This window comes from Miniopterus natalensis, chromosome 19, assembly GCF_054644295.1.
Source record: "Miniopterus natalensis isolate mMinNat1 chromosome 19, mMinNat1.hap1, whole genome shotgun sequence".
Classification (NCBI taxonomy): Eukaryota; Metazoa; Chordata; class Mammalia; order Chiroptera; family Miniopteridae; genus Miniopterus; species Miniopterus natalensis.
Window position 1 is genome coordinate 38,044,529 of NC_142099.1, and position 13,867 is coordinate 38,058,395.

The following is a 13,867-nucleotide window of genomic DNA, read 5'->3' on the forward strand; positions in this document are numbered from 1 at the left end:
GATGTGACAGGGGACTGAGTACTGACAAACCACGGGCTGGACTCAAGCACAAACTAAGAGAACCAGGTCCGATTTTTCTAGTCTGGGACCTTCTCTCTATTCCAAGAAACCAAACAGACAAAAGCAAACTGAAAAACAACTCTCCCCTTTGCCCTCAGGGTGATGTCAGGGTCCAGACATGGACCAGAAGTTAGAGCTGAACCAGCTCGTCTCGGAGACACTGCTCCCCGGCCTCACGTTTACAGATTGGATGTGCAGGACACCGACACCTGCAGTCTCTCACAAGCCCTGCGTGAGCAGGCAGACCAGTCCCCATTTTACAGGTGAGGCACTAAGCCATCTGCCCACTGCCCACTGCCCACTTGGCGAGCGCCGAGCTGCCATCTCCATTGCTGGCACAGTTGGCCATGAAGGGAGCAGGCTCAGCGCCGTGGAGAATGGCTTTCCGGTGCAAACTTGTCTCCCAGGGATACTCCCAGAGCCTGAAAATCTCCGCGATGGTTTCACCAATAACATACCTCCCCGTCTCCACCACTGACAGGTCCTCAGACAAGCTGGTGAACAGTGTGCCCGAGGCAAGCTCTCATACAACGGAGTCCTCCAGACCCAGACACGGTGCACAGAACACCGGACAACTCACACCACATCCCCACTGCACAAACACAGAACAGAGCCACCGCATGCAGACGCTGTGCCTGGCACCCTGATGCTTGGGCCATAGTGCACGGGAAGGGCTGGCGCTGGAGGCTGGTCTGTCCCATGGGGGTTGCTTGGCGTGTGCCTGCTGGGACCGCGGGTCCTGGACGCCGCAGGAACGTATCGCTTCTGTGTGTCTGGGACCTTCACTCGGAGTGGCCAATTCCCTCTTGGGCTCACAAGGCATAAGGCTGCGGTTACTAATGCAGGTATTTGTATGCGGCATGTGCCTGACCTCGGGGCGGTGCATGTGAGACTGTGCATGTGCCTACAGGGGCATGTGTGTGTGCAGGTAGAGTTGAAGGGTTTCAGGATGAGAACCGTCTCCTCCTCTGTGATGCATTCGTCACCACGCTAACCCACACCTGGGTCTGCAGCAGGTTCTGGCCCCCAGTCTGCCTCTGAAACCAGGAGCTGCTCCTAGGATGGTGAGAAGACCGGGAACGCCACCTCTCCTGTCCTGTGCCCTCTCCTGCCACTGACTTCCTACCTGGAATCAACCCTGTGGAGCTGAACCCAGGACCTGGGGCTCCATCCCCAGGGAGGACTGGGACTGGGGGGGAGCGTGCTTACGGAGCTATCCCCAGGGAGGGCAGAGCAGGAGGAGGCAGTGGCCAATGAGCCGGGCCTGCGTGGCGAGTCCTGCGAGAGGTAGTGAGAGTGACGAGGGACGGGGGGCTGTGATGGGGGCTTGATGAGGTAAACGTGGCTCCTCAGACCACCAGCGTGAAAACAAACACTTTTATTATTTTCTTTTCATTTTTCCTCTTTAAATTCCTCTAATTGCTGAAAATATCCTTCAGTGACGCAGAGGCAGGGCCCAGGGAGTGAGGGCAGGGGCAGGGGCAGGGCAGGGACGGCACCAGGCTGGCGGCAGGGAAGGGTGGCTTCTACCCAGAAAAAAGGGGACAGAGTAGAAAGAAGTGTCCAGATTGGCTGAAGTGGCATCCCACGGAAGAGAAGGGAAGGAGACTCTTGTGTCTGCTGATTGCTTCGACCTCCAGTCTGACCGCTTCAGCGTGGAGACACCCTCCCTCCTGGCCCCACCCGCTGGGCACAGGGTCAGCGGGATGCGCGTGCGGGGAGGTCAGTTGGAGGTGTCGGAGTGAACACTGCCAGGGCCTTCTGTGGGGGACGTCACTGATGAGGGGGTAGTCGCATCCTGCCAACCTCCATTAGCCTAGAAGGGAAGAAAGGAGGGAAGTCAGTCCCCTGCAGCCGGCTGTCGGAGCACAGTGACAACGGAGCTGTGAGAGGGGCCTGCATACGGGACGCTCGTCAGCAGGCTGTTCTTGCTGTAGACCACACCCCACCTCAGATGAGGGTGGGGCCCCCATGCGCCTCTGAACAGTGTTCCAGCTGCCCCCCCGCCCCTCCGTCACGCGATGACCCCCTATGCCTGGTGGAATGACAGCCGCCTTGCAGGCCCAGGGGCCCAAGGTTTGGTGCCGACTCTGATCTGGCCAGGCATCCCCACCCCTCCGGCCTCAGGTTCCCCTTGAGAAACAGAAAGGTTGTCCAACTGCCTCCTAAGGTCCTTTGGCTCGATGTTCCCTGTCAGGATTCCAGGTGCCTGCTCTGTGCTAGGTGCTCCTGGCACGTGGCAATGGGGGGATACGTTCCGCCCTCAGCAGGGGGCAGACAGCATAGGAGTGAACCGTAACTCGTGGAGGAGCCTAAGCAGTGCTACAGTAGGCTGTCAGGAAGATCCCATGAAGATGGGACCCTTCTGGTTGGAGCATCAAGGGAGGCTTCATGGAGGAGGCACCCTTGGAGGAGAGCCTCAAAAAGTACACGGGGAAGAGGACAGTCGTGCCAAGGCCTAGGCCTGGCCCGTGTGAAGGTGTCTCAGTGGGTGAGCTGGGAGCTGGGGTTTAGCCTCCATTTCAGAACCTTTTCCTAACACTCAACCCAGAAGCATCCAACAGCAAAACTCCCTCCAGCCATGTCTCTGCCTGGGAGACCATCTGTGGCGGTGCTGCTCCAAACTGCGCACCGTAAACGCCTGGGCAGCTGCTGCGGCTGCAACGTCCTGGAAGTGGGACTGGTCACCTCCCAGGGCAGCGAGTCCGCCCACCTCCTGCCCTGTGCTGAATTCAGTGGGAAACTCTGCCTTGAGATGGTCTCCTTCCCCAGCCTTTTATTTTCCTCCTGCACCCGACAACCCTGTCCACACTCTGAGGCAAACTCCTCTTGATAAAGGACACATTCCTCGTCAAAATCTGTCACCAGAACTGCACTGGGCGGCGCTGGGGCATCAGGGGAGTCTCTGAAACCAAATCTGCCCTTGCTGTCTATGAAAATGTCCTCAGGGGAGGGGTACACCCGGGACTGCAGGTGCCTGTGGGGCTGTGGCTGGGAGCCAGTCCGCCTGACACTCAGCTCCAGTGAGGGCTCAGCATGGCCCCTCATAGACAGGATGCACACAGAACCTGAGGTCAGGCCACAGTGCCCCAGCTTCTACATCAGAAAACCTGGGCTTTCCAAACACTCACTCCTGGTATTGGGGAACCATAGGTTTCCGCAGCATAAGGGACTATTCACGCTATCCTGCCCGAAGAACAGACTGGTAGGCAGGCCCCCAGGAACTGGACAAGGCCCAGCATGCCCTCGGGAGGAGGGGGAGAGGGCCGAGGACAGGGTCCTGGTGGATGGGAGCCCGCGGGGTTGCTCCTGACAAAACACAGGAGCAGGGGTGCACCCCAGCCCTGAGTCCTCTCCCCTGCCACCTGCCCTGAGTCCTTCCTCCTTCCTGCTATGTGTCTGCCCCGGAGCAATGCACCCAGCGCAGCTTTGAGCCCAGAGCAGCGGAGGCGGCTGGGCTGAGGTGGGCCCATCCTCGACGCCTTCCTCTGAGCTCACCTTAGCAGCACAGGGTTGATGCAGAGAATTCATCACCAGATGTGACAGCCCAAGTGAGCCTGGCACCAAGAAACTCTCATTTGCAACCCAGCAATACTCCGAGGTGCCGCAAAGCAGCTGATGTCAGCACCGCAAGGAGCTCGGGCTGCACGCGGCCAGATGCCGGCAGTGCAGACACTGGGCATGGCTGGGAGGATGCGCCCTGGGCCCGTCGGCATGAGTGGGGCTGGCCAGGGAAGGAAACAGAGAAGCGGAAGCAACCCGCACGCAGCACGCACTCTCCCGGCAGCCGCACCCAAGCCAGGCTCCCCTGATGTGCGCAGCTTTCTCAACGTGACACAGTGGGCACTTTCCAAGAGAGCTCAGAGATGCAAGGATGCTGCTGGAAAGTCCCCTGAGCGACAAGACACATTTCCCTGGGGAATCTCAGTGGAAACAGATGCACGCCCAGTGTGGCCCCTGCAGGCCCATCTCTAGCTGTGATCTTTCAAAATGTAGTTCTGATCTCGTCCCCACCCTGTTTAAACCTTCAGTGGCTTCGTGACGAGGGTCAGTGTCCTCATCACATCTGCGATACCCTTGACCCAGCTTCCTGTCCAGCTCAATGCTCGTGTTTCAAGCTTCGACCACCCCCAGCCACTCAGGAGCTCCCATAGCAGAAGGGCCACTTCATGCCCCTGTGTCCTGAGCACCCCACCCACCCACATGCCACTCACACCTGGCTGCTTCCAACCTTGAGTGGGAGCATCTCTGTCCCATGGGACCTTAGCGTGTCCCCTCCTCAGCAGCCCTGTCCTCCGTCTGTGCTCACAAGGCACTGGCGCTGCCACGGGGCGTGTCCTCAACCACGTCTGTCACCTACCAGCCCACGAGCACCACTGTGGGATTCACGTCCAGTTCCAAGCTGCCTACCACAGTGCTGGGCACATCACGGATGTTAATCGATGTCCGGGAGGGACAAATGAAGACGTGAGGGCGCATCTAGTGGCACTGTCTGTATCTCAGATTGGTGGCCTCCACAACTCAGACTGACCACCTGTACCGAGCTGTGTACAGTCAGGGTTACGCTCGTGACACGCGACCCTGTGCGGGGCCACACTGCTGGCTCATTATGCTGATCTCGCACCTCACTGCAGAGCCCCAGCCGAGACGGTCAGTAAGATGGTCAACCTGACCTGTGTCCACTGGTAGCACATGAACTCTCTTGTTACAAGTCACTTCCTCCAACCTTCTGTGCCACGCACCCTAACTGCCGTCCACAGGCTGCCTGGTCACGGTCCAGACACAACGCTGCCCCGGTGACGCCCCCACCCAGCACCGTCCTGCCAGCACCCGGCGCCACACACTTGAAGGGCACATGCAGGTCGGCTACAAGGTCGAGCTCTACCCTGGCACTTCTAAGTGTCACCTTTTCCAGGCCATCTGTCATGAATGCCCAGCGTTCGTGCTGCCACGCAAGGCACACGGGGCGTGGGAAGGTCTGGCAGGGAGGGCTGCCCCGTGCACAGATACAAGGCTATGCACGTCTCCCCCTAAAGGGCCAGGCGCTTTCTACTTCTGCTGAAAGCGCAACTATGGCCGCACGTACGACGCTTCCACACCCCGCAGACGCAGGGACTCCGTGTGCCTGATGTACACACAGGACGTTAAAACTTACAGATTTGTTTGATTTAACTTTTCAGAGGCAAAGAAAATAAGCTCAGCTTGCTTTAGCTAAATAGAAGTGTCTTCGTGGGGAGAGCTATTTATATCTGAATAAACATCCTCCGCACTCAGACCTGCAAACCCCAAAATATACCCCCTTATATGCACCTGCACACAGTGGGCAACACACGATTTATCTGACTCTCACAGAGCGGATGTGCGTTCAGAATACAGCAACTAAGAAATGAGTGCGCACACACTCACACCCACACACTCACAACTCACACAACACACACACTCCTTGCACATACAACTCACACACACACACCACGCACACAACACGGAATGCTCCCAACACACACTCATATACACAACTCACACACAACACTCACACACTCCTTACACATACAGCTCACACACACAACACACACACTCACACATATACATACACATTCATACACACACACACTCATACACACACGCGCACGTCCACCCACATTCTCACACACACTGCAGGAGGAGTAGGCGTATGAGACAACTGTATTTACTCACCTCGCCAAATCAGGGTAATCTGAGCCAAGGGTATTGCTTTTACTCTCAGTCTAAAGGATCTGACTGGCTGACTAGTTAGCCCTAAGGTCTTCCTTTTGTTTCTATAACCTCTGATTTTGCTTTGCTTTGTTGAAAGGTATCCTTCACTCGGGGCCACACCGAGATGGCACACACACCTCCACGCAATCGGTCTCCACAGAACTCACAACCCTCGTGACGGCCACCGTGAGGCCACTGACCATCACGCGGGAAGCTAAAGCCCGCCCACGGGCCTGAGGTCCGGGGGACAGCAACTGCCCCAGATTACTCCTGCGGCAGAGAGACCCGGAGCCAACTCGCGTCCCAGAGACTGGCATATTCAAGTACACCGAGGACATTATAGCAATTTACGTGCCATCACGGAGACAGAGCCACAAAGGCTGTGCTGGCAGCCTCTTATTTGGAAGCCTATTATTTGTGGGAGGTACAGGCTATAATCACAACAGAAACTTTCAAAACCCTTATCTTCCGTGACGCACCAAATCTATTTCAGAGCCCTAATTGCTATGTCACCAGAGAGTTGGCTGCTTAATGCGCTCAAATGGCATTGAGTGTTTGCAGGGCCGTTCCAGCCAGCAGAGGGTGGGGGCACGGGGGAGGCGGGGGTGCAGAGGGGCACAGCCTCCTTCGCGCCTCGTTTATTAAGGGGAGGACAGTCCTGTGTGGAGAACTCTGTCCACAGATGAAATGAGAGCAAAGGCTTGAAAACCACCTTGGTAGAGAGAACTGTGAATGCACCTGGTCCCATCCTACAGCACGTCGGGGATGAGGGGGCACCCTCACCATTCTGGGATTCTTGGCCACATGTAATGTCGTTGACTTTTTAAATTTTACTTTTTTTCCTTTTAGATTGTCACAGAAATGTGTGCAGTGGAAATCTGCCAGCAGTGCAGCGAGCTCGGGTGTAGGAAGAACGGCGGGGTTGGGGAACGATGGTGACCTGTCGAAAGTAAATGACCTAGAAGAACACAACACTTAGAGATGGTGAAGAAGATACAGGAGACTGATGTGGCTCCAGAAGAGAAAACACCTCGCCACTCTGAGACCATTTTCCAGACCGAGGTCTAGCTAAGCTCCTAGGAATCCCTCAGATACACGCAGCTCTGTCTCTTCAACCCGGCTATCAACCCACACGGACATATTGGACAACGCAAATATTCGACAAATACCGAGAGTAGTACTAGGCACGTGGTAAACTGCCAAGGCAATTTTTGATGAAATTATCTATAGGTTCTTTGAGAAAACGTTAGGTTTGACTTTCTAGTGCTGAGTTTTTTCATGGACTAGACATACAGAAAATGTATTCTATATTCTGATTGCAGCTTGATTCTATTTTTAAGATCAATACCAGTATTGCTAACAGATCTGCCCTTAGTTTTCCTAGGATACAATCTGTCTTTTATGCCAAAGAACTTTCCACAGAAATAAACAGAATGAGACTGGGGCGGGGAGGGGCACCCTCTACAGGAGCCCCCACCACATAGAAATAGAGTTTTCTCTATTTTCCAAATGTTTCTGTGTGCAGACGGGACAATACTCTTACTGTGTAAGAATTCTAGAAGTCAATGAGAAAAAGATGGACCTTCCAAGAGTACACGCACAGGCTAATAAACATATAAAGAAATCTCACTAGTAATCAAAGAGAAACAAATTAAAATCTAATAAGAGTGAGACACTATTTTATAATTTAATAATTGACAAATTTGGAAAACTGCTAAGTCATTGTCATTGAGCTTGTGAGGAAATGGGGATGATTGAAAAGCTTCTGGTGGGAAGAACAAATTAATAGATGTTTCTAGAAAAAAGTTTGCAATTCGTCTCAAAGGGGTACACTCGTTATATATTTTGATCCATCAACTCCATTCCCAGAAATGTATCCAAGGAAATAACAGAAAATGTGCACTTAATTTTCTGAACTATGATGTTTACCACAGTGTTATTAATAAGAGTAAAAAACCCCAAACCAGCTTAAATGTCCCACAGTAGCGATTGATTAAATTACTGACGTTCCCTATAACAGGCTCCTTACGCAGTTACTAAAGTCATATTTGAGAAACTGTTTACTGATATGGAAAACACTCATAGTATATTTTAGTAAAATAAGTAGGTTACAAAATGACATGTTTGGTACAATCACAACTTTTCCACATGCACACAAAACACACGTGTACACAAAAAACATGGGAAGGCTGCTGAGCAGAGTTAATAGTAATGTTCTTCAGTGTGATTTTCCTGCAGTCCCCAAATGTTCCTTATTAAATATTAATTTGTAATCAGATAAAAAAGGAAATGTAACATTTAAACAAAGCGTATAAGGTAAAGTCCCATCTAGTGCAGGTCTCTGTGTCTGAGACGCCTTGGCCAACTTCCAGAGCTCACTGGACAGAAGCTCTGGGCAAGAGCGAGGCAGCTGGGACCCCTGCCCGGTGAGGGAAAGTTAGCAAATGATTTGGGAAACTCTCTCCAGAATACAATGCCTGTGAAGAGTGTTAAATGGCTGTTCTTCGCTTTAAAGGGTTGCAGGAGGCCAGCTCAACACAGCCTTCAGCTGAGATGAGATGTGAGCTGCTTGAGAACAGGCAGTAGATCTCTTCTTCTCCCCGCCCCCCTGTCCAATGGTTAGTAATAACTCCAAGCAGACACCTGCTGCATGGGTGAGAATGAATGAATGACTGGGGACCAAGCTCAAGGCCACTGCCCCAGAAAGAAAGTGTGGGGAAGGGAAGACAAAGATATCTGGTTTCTGAATATGTACCCATAAACGATTTCTGGAGGGAGTAGGTTAAGATAGGCTACAAGGTATAGACAAGCTGTGATTCAAATATGGGTATCAGGCTGTGAAAATTTTTAAAAAAAGAAAAATGACGTTCTTTTGTGGGAGAGGCTCTCTGGACAACAAAGACACAAACATGCAGAAGTCTTTGGGGCAGGAAGACAGTCCAGACACAAGCCTGCCTGCAGGTTAGGGAGGAGGGACGAAGGGAAAAGGAAGGCCTCCTGACACAGGTTTGAGTAGGCCCCTTTCAAAGGGCACACATTAAGTGCCTACTATGCACCAGGCCTGAACTGAAGGCTGGATTCAAAACCAGGACCCCTGTCTTCAGAAACTACGGCCTGGAGAGGAAAGTAGAGAAAATACCCAGAGAAGAGCCGCATCCCGAGCAGGGTGTGGTGGACTGAGCGTCGTGGTCTGGGGGGCGCTTCCCAAGAACACACCCTGAGCCCCGCACCGTGAGGGGAGGGGGCTGCGGGACCACCGGCCACAGCAATGCCTTAGCTCTGGACTAGGAATTCCACTGCTTGAAACTTTTAACCGCTAGGAACTGCCTCCAGGAAAGGCCAAGCTTACAAGCTGGGGAGAACCACCAGGGGCTTCTGGAAACTGCGGTCCAGGCAGGAAGTGCCAGGCCAGGTACTCGGGGACGTTCAACAGCAAAAATAAGCTCACGAGACAAGGAATGAAAACGGACGTCGGTAGGTCTGTCTCATTAACCTTCACTTTTTGTTGCTGTCACTGTTCTCATGCCTCCTAACTTTCTTGTTTACCTTTAAACTGTCCCAAATGTCTTAATAAACTTGAATTACATAAGTTAATGCATATAAACTGCCAAGCACAGGGGATGAAGTCAATAAATGTTAGTTATTAATGCAATTATTAAATGTCGTTTTAGCTGGTTACTTTTCTATCTATCCATATTGTTTTTAATTGTTCTTTAATGCCCTGCTTTACAACAAGTGTTTGGTTTACTGCCGCTTGGTCTGTTTTATGAGCTTTGTAAGTATGCTCTTCGCTTCCGCTGTTCTGGCCAGGTGTCCGTGCTGTGCTGGTTTCTGCTGCTACTGTTCTGTCCGACCTGTGCTTCCTCTGGCCATTTCTCAGGCACTTTACCATTCTCCCACCATCTTCATCCTTCCATTGGCTTGTAGTTTAATAGTACAGTATATTCTTTCTTCCTACTTCTCTGTTTTTATTTCCTAGCTCTTTTAAATTTAATTTTTAGCATTATTTTTTCTATTTAATTGTTCTAATTTTGTTCATGTTATATTATCTTTGCAGTTTGCTGCATTCTTTCACTTCATTAAAGAAGCTACTTGTAAGTGTTGACAAGGAGGGGAGCACTGGCCCAGTGCTGCGAGCTGACCTTCCATACCCTCCTCGGGGCTGGGAGAGATGGCTACTTCTGGAGTTTCTTCAATACTGTATAATCTATTAAGTAGGTACAAATTTCCTCTTCTGCCATTTGGCTGTCCCCAGATTTTTCAATAAAGTGACCTGTATTGATATTTCTCACCTAGATTTGGAACAGTCTTGCCACCTGTAGTAATGAAGCGCCACATCTCCCCACAAAGACCTGGGCCTGCAGCCTCTGCCTTGCGCATGTGATTACCAGGTCCCCGGCCACGCTGGGTGACCACGTAGGACAGGGAGCACCAGGTCCCTGGCCACGCTGGGTGACCACGTAGGACAGGGAGCACCAGGTCCCCGGCCACGCTGGGTGACCACGTAGGACAGAGAGCACCAGGTCCCCGGCCACGCTGGGTGACCACGTAGGACAGAGAGCAGTGCAGAGCAGGCGATGTCCAGGGGAGGACTTTCTGTAAAATTTTCAGATTTAGTTTTAATGCAAGAACCAACTCATTTTAGCCCTTTCGTGTGCTGCCCTGGAGGAGTACATGACAGGAATCATCCCTGAGTTCTCACCGTTTTTTCCATGCCAGCCGAGCTGCAAACTACTACGGGAAGCATAACAGTCTCCCTCTCTGGAAGGCGCTACCAACCCCTCACTTAGCATAAGGACCAGAGGCCTGGGCCTCCTGGGTGGAGGAGTGATGGAGGTTTTGGAGTTGCACGGATCTGGTCCACACCCTGGCTGCTCAGTCTTCAGAAGACCACTTAACTTCTCTGAGTCTCCATCTCCTCAGCCATGAAATGCAGACGCGAATGCTGGTGGAGACACTGGGCTCTATTAGGCACTTGGTAATGTTATGAGTTAGTGTTCCCAGTATGGACATTGGGGGACCTCTAGTTACACCCAGGACCTGCAGCATGGGGCCAGCTGTTCTCCTGCTATTTCTCTCACCCCACCCCACCCCAACACCCTGCAAGGGCACAGCCCTCAGTCTCCCGTGGTCTCTCCAGAACGCCCTTGTCCTCTCACAGAGGTCCAGGTCGCCGAGGGTGGCCTTCCACACCCACTCCTTGTGGAGAACTCAAGTACATCAAGTATAATTTGAGGCAGGTTGGTGACTTCGAAAAATACGAAGTTTGTGTAAGTCTGGGGGAGGCTTCAGAAAATGACCTAACTTCAAGCTAAAGGACCCTAGAGAAGAAAGGGAGAGACGGGAAAGGTAAAGTCGGGGAGATGTACCATCCTATAAGAGAGGAAACCACACGGTCACCTAACTTTCAAACATTCGCTTCTATTTCTATACACTTCAGAAGTTTTTATTATGGGAAAGGGATACGAGTCCCTTTAAGAGCAGACAGACCGAGTTGGAGTCTAGGGCAGGTGTAGAAGGAACCAGCCTACACAACCGAAAGGGGCTCTGGCAGTGTGTTTAAGTCAGATGGGGGGTGACAGACGGGGGCACCGGCTGGACGGAGAACAGGCTGGTCTGTGGGTAACCCTCTCTCTTCCTCTCCCCTCCCCTTTTTCTAAGTCTGAGAAAGAGGTAAACAGAAGAATGTCAGGGGTAGTAAATTCATATATGCAAGTGACATTTGCCAAAGCTAAGAGAATGTACACTTAAGTTTGTACATTTAACTATGTAAATTTTACCTAACAGAAAACAACTACAAACACATAACTGAGCTCTCATTAATGGTGCAGGTACTAGTCACATTTAGGCAAAGGTGTCCTCTTGTCTGCAATTGACTTTGAAATGGTTCAAAATAACAAGATAGACTGACGGATGGGGGCAGGGCGCAGGCACTGGTGAAGATGGAACAGAGCCCACGGAGTCAATATTCATGATAGCATCGAGGTCGTAGACACACTGGTTTCCCTGTAATTCTTCCAACTTTTCTGTATGCTTGGAAGGCTTCAGAATAACATGTTGGACGGATGCAATGCAAAGGCATTTGTAATTGCTCCTCGCAGGTAAGTCCGAGGCTGCATTTCCAGGCTCAGACATTGGCCAGAGCCCCTCAAACCTCCTGCGCTCAGAGCCACGGGCATCCAGGAAACGCAGACTCTGGTCTAACGGTTGGGCGGGCCCGAGACTCTGCAAGTCACAAGCTCCCGGGTGACTCCAGTGGCCAACCTATGGGCCGACCTTGAAGAGACTAGCGGGTCAGGGAGGAGGGACAACTAAGCAGAGGCTGCCGGCCAAGGCTTCTTCGGTCACTGGGGAGTGAGAAACAAAGACTAGACCCCTATCAGCACCAAAGGCGCGGAGACATAGGAAAGGGCTCAGGATGATTCAAAGACGTGTCCTGCTTAGGCTTGAAAAGTCATTGGGTTCGATGAATTAGTGGCTGACAGAGCTGGACACTGCTGCGAATAGAACCATGACAGGTATAGGGATTTATAATCTCTCTCCTCCCGATTATTTCAGTGTTTAAAGCCCATTATTATGCCGATCTGAGTTAGCTTCTTGTGCACGGTTAATTTTTAATAAAGAGTTCTATTTTTATGGGGAAAGACATATTTAAGCAGAAAGCATGCTTCTCTGTGTTCTGTATTAGAACAGTGCCTGTTTCCACAGCGTGGTCACCTCTGACACTATCGTCCCACCTTTGGTGGCCACTAATTGATGCCAGGCATTGAAACTGCTCTGCCCAACAAGGTAGTCACTAGCCACATACCACTATTTATATATCAATTCATTCAATTTAGGTACAATTGCAAATTCATTTTCTCGGTCACTAGCCACGTCTCAAGTGCTCAGCAGCCACGTGTGGCTAACAGTGAGCGTATCGGATGGCAGTGGAATAGAGTAGTCCTACCCGTGGAAGAAGTCCTTCGGACAGCACGTTTGAGGGGGAACGATGCTCGTGGCATAGCCACTTGTAAAATCTGTGAAAGAACAGCAAATGTCGACTCATGTCTATAAGCTATGCATGTAATTTTAGTTGATGGGCATATGATTAGCTATAAGTTCCTCTTATAATGGCCACTCCCCAAACTCTTAAAAAATAATATGACATTGACTATATGGGTGGGGAAGTCCTTCCCTTTCGGAGAAGTAGGCCCTGAGCTAGGGAACTCCCACCTGTGAGCTTCCTGTGCCTCCGCGGAGCCAGGATCAAGCCCGACTGATGTTTGCGTTCCTGGCGCTGGACACTAGACGGCTCTCCACGAACACTGAGAGGAGTAACGCATTTCTTCACTCACTCATCTGGTTAGCTGTTCCAGACACAGCTGGTCCTGCCTCCTGCCTTATTTCTCCATCACACTGGACAGCACTTAGAGATCGAAATATTAAAATTCAGAAATGTGGAAAAGATTGCCCCCAACTCAAAGCCAGAGGTAAGTAGAGGTTTTAAAAATGTACCAGATTTAAAAACAATGCTTGAATTTTTCTAAGAAAGTAGTCAATTATTTTATGCAAAATCAAGCCTGCCAAAGACCATGATCCTCTTTCCGAGAAGGAGAAAGGAGGGCCACCTTCAGAAATCAATGCGAACGTCTCCCACAATTAAATCAGCCGAGTCAATCTGCTTACTATTTACTGAGGTTTGGAGGGGCCTGGCCACTTGCCGGAGCAACCACAAAAACGAGCTGCCCTTTTGAGGCTGTGACTTTTTTCTTCATGGAGCAGAAGGCAGGACTGACTTGAGTGGGTACAACTGGTGTGATGCTATCCCATGGACAGTTCTAGTCCCACGCCTGTGGGGAGAGCAGTGACCACCCCCTCGGAAACGGCACTGTGTCGCTGCACAATGGGCGCCCACGCCTGGTCTTGATGGGGATGCTCTCAGGATCGGAGTTGGAGGTTCAGGGAGGGTTCTCTCGGCCGTATTACCACCATTTACCTTCCCATGTTTACTGTCGATGTAAATCTTACTCCCAGAGAATATGCATTGCCCCAAAAGTTTAAAAGCTCTTTATAAAAAAGAAGACTTATGAAC

At 51.4% G+C, this 13,867-nt stretch overlaps 1 protein-coding gene across 2 annotated transcripts in view; it reads right to left on the minus strand.

The window, feature by feature from the left end:
* Nucleotides 1-1,251: 1,251 nt before the first annotated feature.
* The window catches only part of PBX1 (PBX homeobox 1), a 220,125-nt gene continuing 207,509 nt past the window's right edge, over nt 1,252-13,867 (minus strand). Inside the window, exon 9 of one of the 2 annotated variants that reach the window (XM_087827851.1) lies at nt 1,252-1,876. In XM_087827851.1, the coding sequence (XP_087683977.1) occupies nt 1,784-1,876 (93 nt within the window). In that variant the 3' untranslated portion in view covers nt 1,252-1,783. The remainder of the gene's footprint in view (nt 1,877-13,867) is intronic. The other variant, XM_087827852.1, reaches the window with a different exon arrangement.